The sequence below is a fragment of the Erpetoichthys calabaricus genome, chromosome 4 (assembly GCF_900747795.2).
Source record: "Erpetoichthys calabaricus chromosome 4, fErpCal1.3, whole genome shotgun sequence".
NCBI lineage: Eukaryota > Metazoa > Chordata > Cladistia > Polypteriformes > Polypteridae > Erpetoichthys > Erpetoichthys calabaricus.
The window spans coordinates 190,881,808-190,901,073 of NC_041397.2; the positions used below are offsets into that span (position 1 = coordinate 190,881,808).

A 19,266-nucleotide genomic window follows, 5' to 3' on the forward strand; every position below is an offset into this window, starting at 1 on the left:
GCAACAGCATATCAGTTGTGGTTCCATAAAGTGCTACTTGTTACAAATCCTCTTCATCCTTTGTCTGACATTTAGAATAAAGAGAAGGCAACTCAGTGTTGGAAAAACAATTGCGAAAGATAATGACATATCTCTTACCCTGAGTGTCGATCATTTTTTAAAACCTTCACTGCAAAGTTTTCACCAGACCTTTTTGACAAATAAAACGTGCTGACTTGTATTATCTGAATTTGTTTACAGACTTGCGTTAGAATAATAATTAAATAATTGTTATCAGTGTAGAGAACCAAAAGTTTTCATGAACACTTGTGGATTATGTGGTTGAATCTTTGCTGGTTGTATAAATATTTGAGTGCAGTGTCCCAACAGTTTGCAAAGTATGAAAACAAAATAACTCATTATGAAGGATTCTCTTCGTTTTAGTACTAAAGCATGTAAAAAAAGTGTCAGTTGATCTAGGTTCAACGTAACTTCCATCCATCCATCCATCCATTATCCAACCCGCTATATCCTAACTACAGGGTCACAGGGGTCTGCTGGAGTGAATCCCAGCCAACACAGGGCACAAGGCAGGAAACAAACCCCAGGCAGGGCGCAGGACGCATACACACACACACCCACCCACACACTAGGGACAATTTAGAATCGCCAATGCACCTAACCTGCATGTCTTTGGACTGTGGGAGGAAACCGGAGCACCCGGTAGAAACCCACATAGACACAGGGAGAACATGCAAACTCCACGCAGGGAGGACCCGGGAAGTGAACCCAGGTCTCCTAACTGCGAGGCAACAGTGCTACCCGTAACTTAAATCTCACAATTTTTCTAAACGTTTTTGCAAACAGAAAAAAAAAAAATCATACTTTTTAAAAGATGTTAGGGATCAGACTCCTAAAAATGTATTCAGCATGGTTGCCTATAGGATACGCTTCCCTTAGATTTTTCAATGCACTAGCAATTAGTGTCAGTATCTGTAATGGGCTGCAACACTCATTTGCTGTTTAGAACAATGTGTTACATGGAAAGCTTGATCTCTGACAAAGTTGGAGCACTGAACTGAATGAAGTAATCGCCAGTTTTCACGATTAGTGTATCATGGCAGCTGTAATTGTAATCACAGTTAATATGTGATTAAGTAGCCCTACCATGTATTAAAATTTCTTGATATAAATTATTGATATCTGATTCGTGGCCATGAGACATAAACAAGAATGGTCAGATTGGAATTCAGGTGTTTTTTTTGTCTATACACAACGGCTGATCACTGTCGCCAGCAGCCAGCATTGAGAGCATGGAAAAACAACAATAAAGAACAGCTACAGCTGCGACAACAGTCACGGTCTCACTGGCTCATTTCTTATACCCTGTGTGGAATGAGCCCCGGACACAGACAGACGGACATCATGTTTGCACCCAACACATGTTTATTTACAATATTTACAGCTATTTTATCACGCACAAACCCCAGTGCCACAGCACCAATCACCCCAGTCCAGGCAAACACCACAGTATGCCTTTCTTCAGACCGCCTCCTGCTCTCTCTCTCTTCACAGACCTTGTCCTCTTCCACCCGACTCTAGCTAATCTGTGAAGGGAGGCGGCCCCTTTTATATGCACCTGGATGTGCTCTAGGTTTTTCCCGGCAATCTCCCACCAGCACTCCCCAGTGTGGCGGAAGTGCCGGCTGCATACCTGGAAGCACTCCGGGTGTCCCCACTCGTCTTCCCCCCAGCACTTCCTGGTGGGGCGGAAGTGCTGGGGTCCAGGGCTCTCCAGGCATGGGGATGCCCCCTGGCGGCAACCATGGGCCCCTACAGGGTTGAGCTTCCCAGCTCCGTACCCGTGGCCCCCAAAGGAACCAGGGCGGTCGCCCCCTCGTGGTCTGGAGGAGGCACAAGCCCTCCTCTGGTCTTCCTGGTTGTCCCGGATGGGTACCACCCCCAGCTGGGTGCCACACCTGTGATAAGTCTACTTCTGAAATAAGAGGCTTCCACAAGTAAAAAGGTTTGGGGACCGTTCCCATATAATGTCCGTAGGACAAAGAAAAGACGTAAACTTCTTTTGTGATCAAAAACATAGATTGTGTTTGACCTTGGTTACATGAAAACATGGCGTTTATATACGGACAAACAAAATGGAGCCAGGAAGTGAGTTGGCATGTGATGACGTCGAAGCTGTGGGATGGATGCAACGTCATCAAAGGCGGACCGGAAGTGATGTTGAAATGGTAATGATGTCATCAGGAGCCAGAAGTAACGTCATATGAAAGGGCCGGAAGTGACGTCATCTGGGTTGATGGACGTGACGTTTTTGGTGGCCATCTTTGTATTTATTTTTCTTCCTTTTGTCTGATGGAGAGAAAGAGAGCGAGGCATCATTACCATATATCAACCCTTTGTCTTGCGATATTTCACTCAACTTTGAGCTTATTGACTGCCTCTTAAGTGCACGTGTGCGACAACCCACACATCTCTAGGGGCAACGATGCCAGCAATAACTGAAAAAACAACCACAGATAGCCATCTGGCTTTTTTTTTTGCCTTCTTGTATGGCTGACAAAGTTTTTGCCGTCCTCCAGACAAAAGTGTGATGCATACACTAGCTGCTAGTGCATCCATTTTGTCAATTTTAATGCCAAGAGTCGTGTTACAAGTAGGATGTTTTTTTGTTATTGGTGATGCAGATGACTTGTACTTATGAATGTGAACCGTCAAGATAGGAAAACCCAATCAGAGCACTACTAGTCACAACTGAGAAAAGAGGCTTATAACGTGAATATAGAATAAGAGACAATTACAAAGACATACCAAATACTTTTAAGAAAATTAGACCAAGTAATTCAAAAGTAATATATTTCAAAAAAATAAAAATCCTCCAAAAAATGCCCTAAAAGGTCTAAAACTAAAGTTGAACAAAATCAAAAGGGCCTAAAAAATATAAAACCACAAAGAAGTTCAAAATTCAAAAATACCCACATTGACTTAAACCAAAAGACCAAAAAATCAAAAGGCCTAAAAATGCAAAACACCTTAAGTGTTCTTCTACCTCAAGGAAGCAGCTAACTGAAATTGTAATGACCAGAAAAGAGATATAGTCAAACACCGTGCCAATTTCTAATTTTACATTGTTAAAACAAAAATCTGTTCTATCTGTCATCGACATGGAAATCTATAGTTGAAAATCAAAACAGAAGGATCAATTACACAGTTTACTTTTAAGCAGCACGCGGACTAATAAAGAAAATGTGTTTGTTATTATTTGTAATCTTGGATAACCAGGAAATCCATGGCACTGGCCTTTACACCATCACACTGATGACGCCAAGCACTCCCACTCATCCCAGGGTAGCAAAACCATAGCAACCGTAAACAAACATGGTAACACCTATAATAAAAAAATGTGGTGTGGTAAGATGTTAAACAGATCTAACATCCCTAAATATTGTTCAAATTTAAATGTCAAAATTGAGTCCTACGTGTATAAAAACCTTTATAATAAGAAAAAAGATCAAGAAAAAGATTACAGAAAAGTAAGTCCAAGTTAATACAGAAAGTAAAAAAACAAAAACACCGAAGTTAAAAGTTCAGAAAAACAAAATATTCTGATTCAATAAGAACAAAAAAGGGAGCCAGTGACACAAAGAAATATTCCAATACTTGAGTGGTCTTAAGGTCTTAAATAGGTTCTCGGCTACCAAACCAGTTAGCAGTTCACATGCAGTACCAGGAGTCTCCACCAGCTGGGCTCAGCATAAAAACATAAATTGAAAATTACAGCTCAAATTAACACAACAATAACAGAAAAGGATTATTACAAAATGATCAGCAAGAAAGAATAAAGCTTGGTGAGAAACAATTAAATAAAATATGAACAAAATTAAAAAACGACATTTGCATTAACAAAATTAATAATTTAGTTTACAGAAAAGGACCAAATAAACTTGCAAAAATAAAAGAAACTAATCATTTTGTCAATCACTTTGTCATTTCCCATTTTGTGCTGTTTTAGTTTATTATTTTCTTATTCTGTATGTTGAGACTATGAGGTAAGGAACACCCTGCATACTGTTGTGCGGCCTACAAGGCCTGTGTAAAAGCATAGCAGACCTCAGTCTAATTCCTGCAGCTTTAACAGCAGCATCTACATATAAACTTATATCATAACCAGAGGAATAGGTTTGTATGACTCACTTTTTGCTCTTATTTAATCAGGCTCATTTGCTTTTTTGAAATTTTAACATTGGCGTTTTTTTTTCTTCTGTATTTTCACTACCTCTCAGCAGAGGTGATATCTCCCTTCCAGATGTTCTGAATAACTGTTACGTGCGATTTGATGCCCTGAACAACATACCTGTGAGGATGTCTATTCCTCCTCAAGAAGAACAGGTACTTTGCTTGTCCACTACTGACATGACAGGATCTTTGTTGAACTTAAACCCACAGAACGCTGCTGGACCAGACAACATACCTAGAAGAGTACTCAGGGAATGTGCAAACTAGCTGACAGACATTTTTACAGACATCTTTTAACATTTTCCTCAGGTAGGCTGTTGTCCCCAAGTGTTTCAAAACCAACACCATTATTCCCATTCCAAAGAAGTCCTCTGTCTCTTGCCTCAGAGACTACTGCCCCATAGCAATCACACCAATCATCGTTTAATGCTTCGAGAGGCTAGTTTTGGGCCACTTGAAAGGTGGACTTCCCACATCGCAGGACTCCAGTTTGCCTATCTTCTGAACCGTTCCATTGAAGATGCCATCTCATCTACTCTTCAGCTGGCCCTGTCTCATCTGGGAAAAAGAGACACTTATACTGCAATGCTTTTCGCTGATTTTAGTTCAGCTTTCAACACCATCATCATCCCTCAGAAGCTTATAGGGAAATTTGGTCTGCCAGGCTACAACACTTCCCTATGCAACTGGATCCCGGACTTCCTAAAAGAGAGACCCCAGACAGTCCACATCAGAAACACCATCTCTAGTGCAATCACACTGAGCATTGGTACCCTGTGGATTTTTACTCAGAAAACTTCTGTTCACTCTGCTATTTCACAATTGTACAGCTGTGTACAGTTCTAACATGCTCATTAAGTCTACGTATTATGCCATAGTAGTGGTTCTCATTGCCAATGGGGATGAGTTAACTTACAGAATGGAGATAAAATGATTGGCAGACAACTTTTAGAAGAAAAGTTCAAGTGCGTCAATCTGTCTCTTAATGTGGACAACACAAAGCCGATGACTGTTGACTTCAGGGTGGCCTATGCTGTCCACACCCCACTGTACATCGAGGGCTCTGCCAAGAGCACCAGTTATCTTGGTGAGCACCTGGCAGCTGACCTTACTTGGTCAATTAACTCCACTTCCATAGCCAAGAAGGCACAGCAGCATCTCCACTTCAATTGGCAGCTAAAGAAAGCTGGCCCACATTCTCATTGCATTCTACAAGGACACCATCATGAGTGTTGTAACTAGCTGCGTCACTGTTTGGTTTGGGAATTCCTGTGTCTCTTTTCTACAGCAGAAAAGCACATTGGGACCTCTCTGCCCTCAATTAAAGACATTTTTATAAAGTTTTGCATCCACAAAGATTATAGCATTGTGAAGGACCATTCCCAGCCTTCCCATGGTGTCTTTCTCACACTTACATCTGGCAGAAGAAACTGTGGAGTCAGAACCAGTTCTGCTTTGCCCCTTGACAGTCCGGATTGTGAACTCCATGCTGAGCCCCTGCCCTCAGATCTACTTCTAGTAGCTTATTTATATTCAATATGTTTCTTACACTTATTACTACTATTGGTTTTTATTATTAACTGGCTTCGCTCACTGAGTGCAAGGGAAAAAAATAAAATGGAATCTATAAGTTATTAAACAGTAAAACATTAACATTTAGGAAGTAAAGATACATTGAGCACTACTGTAATGGTTTCGGGTAAACTATATTTTAAAGGCGCTATAACACAACAGGTAAGTAGCAGATCCCTTGTGAAAGGCGCTACACGACCACTGTGGTATAGAAATTACATTTTCTATGTGATCATCCAAATTTTTGCGTTACAACCTTGCACTACATGCCTGTGATTTACTTATTAAAATAATTAATCACAAAAGCAACCTTGAATGTTGTGGGGTTTTAGTGACCCGAACTCACCTTAAGGGACAGTAAGTAGTCGTGCAGGGCAATTTACAAACAGAGTCCTGCTTCGATGGCACCGATTACACTCATTCGCAAAGATATCCACTCTCCCAGGCGCCGACGGGGGACTTGAAGTGTCACAAACAGTGCGAGAAGAGAGGACGCTGCCCGAAACTGCGAAGCTCTCGACGCAGCGGAGCAGCCCGACATTCCATGCCTCCCAGCGTCCACTTTGTTCTCACAACCCCTCGCAGCTGAAGGCGGTCTCGTCTTCACATTGTTAACAGCTTGGCGCAATTAAAAAGTAGAAAGACGCAAAGCTGTTTTCCTCATCTCTTCTACTATCAAGTACTGCCAACTAAAAAAAAGTTACAATGTGGCAGTTTCAGCGACAGTCACATGGACGAATAAATGATACTTCTCTGTCAGAACGCGCCTGGCGGCAGACGGCTCAGTGCTGTAGTCCAGACAGGAGGGGTGGGAGAGGGCGACGCGGGGTGTACACAAATAATAACAATTCGTAAAGACGATATAAAAATGGTGTCCACAAACGAAGTGATTAGTTCGTGTATTATAATATGTTCTGTGGTCATAGGTAATTTCCATATCGTGTGGTCATACATAATTTCCGTTTCATACGTAATTTCCATATCACGTGGTCATACGTAATTTCCGTTTCAAACACGAAAAGAATTTTATATATATAGAGTAGCTGATTACCCAGTGGCTTCTCAACACTGAGTGCAAGGGAAAAAAATAAAATGTAGTCTATAAGTTATTAAACAGTAAAACATTAACATTTAAGAAGTAAAGATACATTGAGCACTACTGGAGTGGTTTCGGGTAAACTACATTTTAAAGGCGCTATAAACACAACAGGTAAGTAGTACTATCAGCAGCTAAAATGTATTTGGATCATCTGTCAGTAGTAGATCCTTTGTGAAAGGCGCTACACGACCGCTGTGGTATAGAAATTACATTTTGTATGTGATTGTCCAAATTTCTGCCTGACAACCTTGCACTACGTGCCTGTGATTTACTTGTTAAAATAACTAATCAGAAAAGCAACCTTGAATGTTGCTGGGTTTTAGTGACCCGAACTCACCTTAAGGGACAGTAAGTAGTCATGCAGGGCAATTTACAAACAGAGTCCTCCTTCAATGGCGCAGATTACACTCATTCGCAAAGATTTCCACTCTCCCAGGAGCCAATGGGGCACTTGAAGTGTCACAAACAGTGCAAGAAGAGAGGACGCTGCCCCAAACTGCGAAGCTCTCGACTCGGCGGAGCAGCCTGACATTCCGCACCTCCCGGCGTCCACTTTGTTCTCATGACCCCTCGCAGCTGAAAGCGGTCTCGTCTTCACATTGTTTACAGCTCGGCGCAGTTAAAAAGTAGAAAGACGCAAAGCTGTTTTCCTCATGTCTTCTACTATCAAGTACTGCCAAATAAAAAAAAGTTACAATGTGGTAGTTTCTGCGACAGTAATATGAACGAATAAATAAAACTTCTCTGTCAGAACACGCCTGGCGGTGGATGGCTCAGCGCTGTAGTCCAGAGAGGAGGGCTGGGAGAGGGCGACTCGGGGCGCACTTCTATGGGATAGATCGGCGTGTTTGTGTTTACTTCTTTTCAATATCAGTAAAATAACTCTCACACAAATAATAACAATTCGTAAAGATGATATAAAAATGGCATCCACAAACGAAGTGATTAGTTCCTGTATTATAATATGTTCTGTGGTCATACGTAATTTCCATATCGTGTGGTCATACGTAATTTCCGTTTTATACGAAATTTCCATATCGCATGGTCATATGTAATTTCCATTTCAAACGCGAAAAGAATTTTATTTATATAGATTGTTATTATAATTTATTTATTACTACTTCAAACTATTCTTATCTATTTGATGCATTATGTTTATTTATTTATCTGTTTATTTATAGTATAGTGTAGTTCTTTACCTGTCTTTCACTTGTTCTGTGTTTATGTATATGTTGCACCAAGGTTCTAATGAACACTATTTCCTGCCACTGTATGTTGCAATATGGTGCATGAATGGTATGACAATAAAGTCACTTAAGGGTCTGTAAGTACTTTGGCGTATATTTAGGCAACAGGCTTAAGTGGAGTACTAACATGGAAGCTGTGTACAAGAAATGGAAAGGTTGCCTCCATTTAATGAGCCGACTAAGGTCCTTCAGTGTAAGCAGACCACTCCTACATGCTTTCTATCAGTCTATTGTTGCCAGTACATTTTTCTAAGCCAGGGGTGGGCAACTATTTTTTATGGGGGGCCACATGAGAAAACCAGCTTACTGAGGAGGGACGAACACATTCTGTCAACTGTTATGGTAAACTTGTTATATTTCTTTTTTTCACCATAATAAAATTAATATAGACCACATATTCACAGAATTTTTTATTTATTGAACCATGGAACGTACGCACACTATAGCATGCTTTCTAAGACAATCTACAATTGCTGATTATGTAAAAAACAAAAAAACAAAATAAGAAATACATTTTACTGTAATAATCTCTCTACCTTTGACAAGTTAGTGGGAAGAAATAAGTCTTTGATGAGCTTCAACTACTGCCCAAAAGTCAGGTGTAATTCCTGATGTTGCTATTCCCAGTACAGTAGACAGATGGTCATCACTGAGAGAAGATCTGTTTTGTTGAATATCATTACTGAGAATGTCTGTTCACATATGTATGTTGATCCAAAGAGGACAAGCACTCTCTGAGCTAGTCTTCTCAAGTGTGGGAAATTCTTTTATGAGAGAATTATAGAATGTCCTCTTTTATGAGAGAATTATAGAATGTCAGTAATGGCACCGACTTGAAGTGTTCTGCCAGCAATGCATCAGTCAACAGCTTGTATGTTCAAGTTGTACCTCACTGGCGGCATTGTCCACATCACAGATTAAAAGAAGAGGTAACGGTGAACATTTCAGTTTCCACTGCTTTGAAGTCTTCAAATCGCCTGGAAAACTCACCATGCAGTGTCCAGAACATGGCTGCATATCTGTTAAGCTGATCAGCAGATAGATTCCTCCCTCTCTCAGTGTGGGAAGGTGTGTCAAAGTGTTCCTCTCTTCTGGCTGAGAGAGAAGCAGCAGCTTCCTCATGAAGACCTTGACTAGACTGTGCATATCATGTGCAAAAAGAGCTTTGCCAAGCAATTTTGTGTTCAGTTCATTCATATGTGCAGTCACATCAACAGCAAATGCTAAATCTGATAGCCACTCAGTGCTGCTTAGTTTAGGGATGAGTTTTCCTTTCATTTGGCAAAACTCCTGAATCTCCAATATGAGATCACAGATCTGTTTTAGTACTTTGCCCAGGCTTAGCCACCTGCCAGCTGTATGCTAGCCCAGATCAGTGTGATCAGTCTCTTGCTCCTCCAACATTGTTACAAACAGTGGTACTTGGAATAAGCTAACAAGTAGTGTGGTAGACATAAGACCTTAGGGACTTTCAAAACTCGACTTGATGCTTTATTGGAAGAAATAAGTGGATACGACTGGTGAGCTTTGTTGGGCTGAATGGTATGTTCTCGTCTAGAGTGTTCTAATGTATACATGAAACAAATGATTTAATGTCCTAGCCCTGATGAAATTTACAGTATTTATTACAGTATCAACCTCATGATTAATTTTCGGCACTGATTTACATAGCACTTCTTAGTGAATAATAAAATGTAAAAATATGAGATTTTGGGCTGAGTTAAACCCAGTCACATTTTCCTGCATCCTTTTTAAATGTTCCAACATTTTGACCTGTCAAATTAGAAGAACTATCAGTTGTCATACCAGTTTTCCCACTGCAGTCCTAACTTTTGCATGCACATACTGACTTCAGTAAATAAATCCTTACCGGTTGTTGTCCCTTTCACTGACTGCATAGAAGCCTGCAGTTCCTCTGTCATTTCAAACTCTTGTATTATTCCTTTCACAAAAGTCAGCCATGAACATCACAGCTCTTCTCCAAGGCCAAGGAGAAGAACTCGACATTTTCCACTGTGCGTTTCAGCTGTATCCAGATTCTCTGTAATTTCTTTAATCTGTCTTGTAACTGTTCGCTATGAAAGGGTCAAACATTCAAAAACATCCTTCTTCTCAGGAATTGTTGAATGATCTATTTTCTGCATCAACTTTTCATTTTTTATCGCTCATTTTTAATGACAAAATGCAAACAGGAAACAGATCAACAACAGGTGTTGTCTTCCTTTATTCAACATAACATGCGCAATTTCTGTATCACCCCTTTCTAGGATCAATTTCCAGCAGGTTCCCTCTTTCATATTCCATCCTTTCTGATGTAGTCTCCCACAATTTCCCACACATATCAGTTTTGATCTGTGTCTGCACGGTCACATCTAGCTGTGATTCAGACTGACACACCAAGGCAAGAACTTGCCGTCTGCCTTCCATGGGCCAAACAGAACCAGACCACAGGCCGCATATGAACTGCAGTCTGTGCAATACCCAAGTCTGTTCTAAGCAGTGATGTGTTGGGGATGTGCAATTAGTACAGGCAATACCAATGGACTCAATAAATTGATCAGGAAGGCCAGCCCAATCCTTGGGGGCTGAGGTAGAACAATAGATACTCAAGAAACCTCAAGTGATATTGAATAATGATTCTTATCCTCTGCATGACATTTTGGCTTTACAAAGGAGCTTTTTCTGTGATAAACTGAGACAACTGCACTGCTCCAAAGAGTGCTAAATGAGACCATTTGTACCCTTAACCATTAGGCTTTATAATGATTCACCTGGCAGCTGTGGAAGTGTGGACCTCTTCCTGTCTTTATTTTTCTGGTACAGTGCCTGGTTCATTCTGTTCCAATCTAAAATTTCTCTCTAACAATGGCAGTCTGATACTATAGGTGGACAGGAGAACAGGACACTTTGGAAGTTAGTGAGGCTGGGAATTTGAAGGGCAAGCGGGCCAACTACTGTCTTGAACAGAGAAACATCCTGTTCTGAGAAGAGCGAGACTGGGTGCATTTCATGATTTGTTTCACTCTGAATGCTATCTTGCATGTTAAATAAGAATAAAAATCTACAATCAGTTATTCCAAATAGCAATGTCTCAGTTTCAATGTGCAATCAGTGTCAGGATGAGAAGAGCTCACTTTCTCTAAGAAAAATTTTATTTGGCTATCTCTAAAAAAATCTTTATAACATACTAGCATAAAAAAGACAGTAGCCATAAATAACAAATAAATAAAAACAACCAGTAGAAAATATTGACATTTTTAATTAAAAACATTGTTTTTTGGGTACATTTTTTAGATTCTGTTCCAAACAGTTATGTTACCAAATTCATGATGCATGAATAAAAACAGAAAATACTAAAAATATTAACTCAAGTGTAAATGTAGGTTTTGCCATGATTATATAATTTCCGAAGCTATGTCATATTAAGGAAGTGATAATTCAGACTTGATAAAACCAAGCGAGCTACTCTTGTCTTCTTCGTTGCTTTCCTTGGCGACTTCTCCAAGAGTTAATGACAGAATCGTCATCCAAATCCTCTTCTTGTTTGGTCATCGATCTCACTCGAGCTCGTATGGTTTCTATTATATCTTCATCACTATTACTATCTTCTTGTTTATTATCCATATTTGACAGATGGTGATTAAAGCTTCCTCTGGCTCCATATTCATTTGAATCTTGATCATGAATTTCTGCTCCCTTATGTACATGCCTTGACTTTGTTCTGTTGCTCCCAAGCTCAGACATTCCATTAGCAGTTACGCTGTCCTCTTGTGAGGAGCTGCTGTCAAGGTAAGGTTCTCTAATGTGATGGTTAAGGTCATCACTCTTGACTTGTTGGGAGGGATATAACTTTGACTCTGACAGATAAGCTTTACTTGAAATTTTTGATGTGCTTTTATTACTTTCATCAATAGAACTGTATGAACTTTTAAAAGAGTCTGCCTTCCTCTTGGAAATTGTAAAGTCCAATTTTTCTTCCCCATCTCTTGATGGGTATGATGATGCCGTGGATTTCCGTTCAGGCTTGAAAGATGTGGAACTTTCTTTGACATCACTGAGCCATTTATCTACACTGCTTATTCGGTCTGTGATTTCTGTGTCTAAACTGGAAAAATGCCCTCGCTTATTTGAGGAGGCATCAGTCTTTGTAAAAGAACATCGACTAGATATTACACTTCCAACATCATCATCTTCATCACTGTCTTTTGCCTTTTTTTTCTTGAACAATGTACTACGCTTGTTGCATGCTACAAGTTTTTCTTTCTGATATTCTGACGCTTTACCTCTTATCTCAGACTGCATTTCTTTATTCCTTGTGTCCAGTTTCTTGAGGTCAATATCATCTCCAAACAAACTGTACAGCGGCTTGCTAGTCTGTGTGATCTTCTCTTTAAAGCCAAGACCGGATATGCCATCAAAGGAAACAAGAGATTGGTTATCATAAGTTCTTGTTTCTTTTTGATGTAGAGAGCTCCCACAAGACGCCCCACTTTGCATGCTCAAAAGTGATACTTTGTCATCATCCATGTTTCTAGAAGCAACAGTAGATTTTGTGTTCATTCCAAAAACAGATGATGCACGGGACGAAGGCAAGCTACCCTGCATTAGCAACTCATTCTGCTTCTGGACTATAGTTTCTGTAACTACATTAGCAATCCAATTCTGAATGCTAGCTAAGGAAATTGCTTCATTGTTACCAACCTGGAGATTTGGAATTGGAATCAAAGGGGTTTGAGGCAAATTTTGAATGCTCCTCGCTTGTGAAACAGAGGACCTGTTGCTTTGCATACTTAGCATTGAAGCTGTGTCATCTTGTGCACTTTTTAAAGACATATTTGGCCAAAATGCAGAAAAGGGGATGCTACCGCTCATGGAACTCTCTGTCTCCCACCCACACATGGACTGACTTTCTTCCAGATTCTGCCTGGAACGTTCTAAGATCTCCGTTCTCCTTTGTTTCCTTTTGACCGATGCAGTGTCTTCACCTTTGGTTAGCTCCACAATCTCGTCTTTGTTTACATGTCCCAATTTCTTTTGATGTTTAAGCTTCCAAGCCTGATATGCTGTTAGGTTGACTTCTCCAAGCTGAGAAGTTGATTCACTTTCAGTTTGCTCTTCTCCATTTTGTGCTTTCTTACCATCAGCAGACTCTGCATCCCGTTTATTCCAGCCAAACTGAATTCTTTTAATCTTCCACCTTTCTAGTGGGGTAAGTTTATCCTTGTTCTTTTTGCAGAAATTATATAATGAACTAGTGTCAGAGAATACGCTTTCCTCATCAATATCTTTTTCTTCTTTCTCAGTGGAATACTTATTTGCTCCTCCTCTTCCATACCTTTCAGCTGCTTGATTTTCAATTTCCCTCAACCTCTGAGTCCATATGTCTGACTCGCTGGTTTCTGTTGAGATAGAATCATTCCTAACTCTACCTACACCCCTTGCTGCTAAATATTCCTTCAGTTCACGGATGTCACTACTGTTGACACTTTCTAAATCTTCCCTATCGCATGGATCAAATGAACTTCCTTCCAAAAGTGACAGTTCATCATCATTCAAGGGATTTGATTTCCACCAGTCTTCACTCTGGTATTTTTCATTTCTTCTTTGCCATTCCTGTATTATATGATCTACATCCTCCTCATTGTCCTTTTCGGGAAGTTTCTGGTTTTTTGCTTTCATTTTTGACCATCTTTTCCTGACTAGGAGGAAGGCCTTGCTTTTTCCTCCACTCTTCATACAATTTCAGTTCCTCGTCTTCATCTATAAGAGTGGGCTTCTTAGAAGATATGCTCCCTTTCATTACACTGCTCATGGTGCTCATATTATCTTCTTCCTCAACAACAATTGAATGAACTTTAGCACCTATCACACTTCCTAAGTCCTCCTCCTCTGCCATGATGGAATGTGTTTTAGCCTCAATGACTGAACTCTGGCTAAGGGTATCACTTTCATCATCGTCTAATGTACTCCGTTCTTCTAAAAGTTGTTCATTGAAATCCCTGAGTTGTCTGAGAAACCCTTCATTTGGATTTATGGGACGCTTTTTTCTAAGTTTTAATAGAGAATCCATGATGGTCATGTGGTGAAAAATCATCAAGTATGCAGCTACAAATACAGCTGACCTGCTGACTCCCATCACAGAAGACACAAGGATTTTTCCTGAAAATAAATGAATAAATAATGTTATATGTAATGCATCAATTTCAGTTAGTTTATTTGTTGTTTATGCACAGCTGTATTTTTCAAGCCACAGATTTCAAATTTTGTGCACAGGTACATCCCAGTCAGGTTTTTGAAATGTAATTTTGGCCTTTAATCGAGAAGGAGCGGCTTACAGCTGGAATGGAGTTGCATGAAATTCTACTGTGTAAATCTCTCTATTATAAAAAGAAAATCCTGTCCTGGAAAGCAAAAGCAATGCAATGATACGTGATCTTCTCAGAAGACATTTAAAAGACCCGCGAGACCAAAGATACTTGCCACGGTGCGTCTTGCAGGGACCGTAAACATGAGACTTAGTGCCAAGAGTTGTCCCAGGATCGAAGCAAAAAGGACAGCGGCTGTACAGGCTTTAAAGAGATCGAAGGGCAGCACGACAGCAGCCCCCCCTCCCCCTCCCGCTGACAACGCGAGCAGCGTTATACGTCCTGCAAGAAAGAATTTAACCATAGCCAGGGCCAGAAATAAAGGACAAGTATTGCTTTTACAACGTCATGCAAGACCAGGCAGTGAGCCATCATTTAAAAGGAGTCCACAGACATCTAACCAAGCAGTTGTTGGATTGCTTTTGGCAGACAAGCATCATGTGCTCCCAGCTCTTAAAACAAGGACATGCGACAGGCAGAAGAGACAGCTCGCAAGCAGCAAAAAGACAGCAAATGATCCAAAGACATATCCTTAGCATGTATTCATACGCCCCCCCACCTTCACAACACGAGCAGTATTATACGTCTGGTAAAAAAGAGATTGGATTAGCGCTATTTCAGATGTGGAATGGCAAAATGGGGGAGGGAGCTTGATGAATGAGGTCTCCAGGACTTAAAACAAATCCAAATCATATTATGTGATATCATCTAATGTGAAATTCTACTCCGTACTTCTAGAATTTTTATTTTTATACTGTATTGAGGATTTATTATGTTCTATGTATTGTACTGTATTGTATTGACCCCCTTCTTTTTGACACCCACTGCACGCCCAACCTACTTGGAAAGGGGTCTCTCTTTGAACTGCCTTTCCCAAGGTTTCTTCCATTTTTTCCCTACAAAGGTTTTTTTTGGGAGTTTTTCCTGGTCTTCTTAGAGGGTCAAGGCTGGGGGGCTGTCATGAGGCAGGGCCTGATAAAGCCCATTGCGGCACTTCTTGTGTGATTTTGGGCTATACAAAAAATAAATTGTATTGTATATCCGGTAAACCAAACACGGGGGTGGGCGAGCGAAGCGAACAGGAGGTGGAGCCCCCTAGTTAATTAAAATTATAAAGTTAATGTTAGAGCCAAGTCAATGTTTGAAAACTACTCCTCTTTGTGTTACTTACACTATGATTCATGTATAACCCATAGACCTAATTTCAAAAATTTCTGTTCACTTGTATAAATAAATGAGCTGAAACAAAACTTCTGTCAAGACATGGTGTTTCTTCTTTTATGCATTTAATTATTATTGGTGATGAGTGAAAGAATTTGTGTGAAATCAAATCTACAGTGAAACCCAGTATTCCATTTCACGAAAACAATTTGCGAAACAAATGGTGTTTCCATTCCAACGAAAGTTGTGCCAGGGACAGTGAATACATTTCTTACACTAGCTGACTGCATTGGTACATAATTTGTTGCTGTTACGCTATGACAAACCAAATGCTCTGAGATTTTTTAGGTAAAAAAGTTTCAAAGGTCACTTTTTAGTGAGTTTTGTATTACACAATAGTAAAATCACCAACAAAATGATAAGAACTTTCGCAAAACATCCTTGTTTCACTCATCACTATTATTTTTTATTAACTTTAGGCATTGAATTACAAGGAATAAGTTACAAACTAGAAAGTGTTCCTTGAAAATAGATATATATATCTGATTATCTAGAGATGCACTTTTTTGAAAGCACTGACATAGTGGGGAGAAATTTACAGTATCTTTTCTTGCAAGATAAAAATGATAGTTTTTACAGTGGATTGTAAAGATAGATTAGGAAAGTTAGACTTGTACTTAAAAAAAATGCTATAACTTGCAAGTAGTAAAGGAAAAATTTGGATGAATAGTTACATTTGAGGTAGAAGGATATAAACCTTTTCTCTATATACTGTATATAAATTTCTAAAAGTCACAATAATGAGACTGCAGTGGGCTGGCACCCTGCCTGGGGTTTGGTTCCTGCCTTGCGCCCTGTGCTGGCTGGGATTGGCTCCATCAGACCCCTGTGACCCTGTAGTTAGGATATAGCGGGTTGGATAATGGATGGATGGAAATTGTGTTCTTAAGTGTTGAATTTTCTTATATATTTTAGAAAATGTTGCGCCTGTTCTTATGGTTTAGAAGAAGTTCTGTAAAGTACTGGTCTAAACAAGTAAACAAACTTTGTGAACTTTGAAAAGGCAAATGTTTTGATTTTAGAAAGCATTCCTTCCATGTTTCTAATATATGTTTATGCCAACAAAAATACATTCAAAGTAATACATTTTATTACAACTTCTTGGTATTGTTTTACCTGAGGTAAGGCTGTATTCATGTTCACTGGAATGTTAACAGTGACTGCCTTGAGGGGAGTTTTTATGTAAATAAGGAAATTAAATTGCGTTTAACCACGCACATGTATGAAACTCTTTACAGAGACATTGCCTTTTTAACATTTTCATACTCAGACATATTGCTGGCATAAAATGACAGCTTATTTGGTTAACCCCTGAGGAAAATCTAACCCAAAAAGCTAAGAGACTGCACCTCGGAGTGAAAGGTTGCCATGGCCAGACACAGATAATGAGGTGAAAATCAATTCCTTTTAAAATGGCACAATTTTCCTGAATAATTTCCATTGCCACATACATTTGCAGCCCACTAATAAAATTAAAGGAAAGGCAGTGTGAAAAATACAGACCACCCTAGCCTAGTCGCAAACGCTCAACTTAAGAACCAATTTGGGTCAGAAATGAACTGGAGGTACTCTGATATCATGACATCAAAACTGACATGATATCAGTTTCTGTCTTTAAGAAAGGAAGGTCAGAATCTGTGTCATTGATCCTAAATTATTGTAAGAATAACATTTTCTTTATTACTGTATATTTTAACTGCTTCATAGGAGATAATAGTTAAAGCAGGCAACAAGCTAAAATATTATATTAGGGATTATCTCCATTTAAACTTTTATTAAGGTATTTTATTTTGTGCTTTAATAAACAAGATAAAATATTTAATTATGAATTTAGATTCTTACTTTTATGTCTCTGGGTTAAGTTTAAAGGATTACACAGGGTTGAGGTCATTACTGTAAATATGGCACGACAAGGGCTTAAGGCCTATAGCAGGTAAACCAAACCTGTTAAAGTCCCAGCATCAAGTGCTACATCCAGAGGTCTGGAAATGTAGGATGAACTTAGGGACATTTAGAGCACCATTGTCTTCTGATCTCTCCATAGATTGAGGAAGAGAGACAGAAGGCCTGAGTCCCCCACAAATGCCCCCCTTTGTTTTAGATTTCTGTAGAAACGATTTGTCTTTTAGATCTTGGTTTTGTGTCTGTATCAATATAAAAAATGTTTTCTAATTTTTAGTACAAACAAATTAAGGCACTTTAAATAATGTGAACATTTTGCGAGAATATTAATTTTAAAGACTTTAATTCTCCTAGGTAATGTGAGATAGATGAAGATGTGACCAATTGATAATGTCTCTAGTAACACTTTGTATCAAGTTGCTACAGTTGAACATGAATAGGTCTTTAAACTCTGGTGTAATTATGATTCCTAGGTATGTGAACTGCTGTAGGACAGTTAAGGAAAACTAGTTAAGTTCTATTAAAAAAATCTTTTGTTACAGTATCATTTTCATAACATGATGTCTGTAGTAGCTTCCTGAATTTCTTCCGTCTTTTCTTCCTGCTAACAAAAATGGATCAAATCACCAACTGCAAGCTAATACTTGCATGATAGTCTATGTTTTTTGGAATAGCGGAACATTTGCCAAAATAACAATTGGGTCGTAGCTGCAAGATTTTGGCAGAGGGTAGAAAATTATTGTCAATTAAGAAATAATAAATGTGTGATTCACTTAAGAGAATAATGTCTGAATATGCGTGGAAAAACCTACATGTGTCTGACATTTTTTTTAAAGAAATGCAGAATTGTTAAGGCAGTTTTAGCTAATGTTGTTGGAATTAAGAGTAAGTGTTTTTGACAAGCAGTATTGGCTAAGACTTCCCACCTGTGAATTACTGAATCTGATCTTAAGTTTAGTACACACATTGGGAACATTAGATATACATTCTATATAATGTATTCCCAGTTGGGCTCAAATATGTTAGTTAGAAGTTTCACTGCTCTTGGCTGCTATCGTGGGCTGCATCAGGAGTGGGCAGGAGGAGGAGTATAGGGACCTAATCAAGGACTTTGTTAAATGGTGCGACTCAAACCACCTACACCTGAACACCAACAAAACCAAAGAGCTGGTGGTGGATTTTAGGAGGCCCAGACCCCTCATGGACCCGTGATCATCAGAAATGACTGTGTGCAGAGGGTGCAGACCTATAAATACCTGGGAGTGCAGCTGGATGATAAACTGGACTGGACTGCCAATACTGATGCTCTGTGCAAGAGAGGACAGAGCTGACTATACTTCCTTAGAAGGCTGGTGTCCTTCAACATCTGCAATAAGATGCTGCAGATGTTCTACCAGACAGTTGTGGTGAGTGCCCTCTTCTATGTAGTGGTGTGCTGGGGAGGCAGCATAAAGAAGAAAGATGCCTCACGGCTGGACAAACTGGTGAGGAAGGCAGGCTCTATTGCAGGCACGGAGCTGGACATTTTGACATCTGTGGCAGAGCGATGGGCGCTCAGCAGGCTCCTGTCAATCATGGAGAATCCACTGCATTCACTAAACAGTGTCATCTCCAGACAGAGGAGCAG

General features: G+C 39.6%; 1 protein-coding gene across 1 annotated transcript in view; it reads right to left on the reverse strand.

Annotated features, from left to right (window-relative positions):
* Nucleotides 1-11,390: 11,390 nt before the first annotated feature.
* The window catches only part of dusp27 (dual specificity phosphatase 27), a 75,050-nt gene continuing 67,174 nt past the window's right edge, over nt 11,391-19,266 (reverse strand). Inside the window, 2 exon segments of the mRNA XM_028800094.2 lie at nt 11,391-13,795; nt 13,797-14,310. Coding sequence (XP_028655927.2) covers nt 11,614-13,795; nt 13,797-14,310 — 2,696 coding nt within the window. The 3' untranslated portion in view covers nt 11,391-11,613.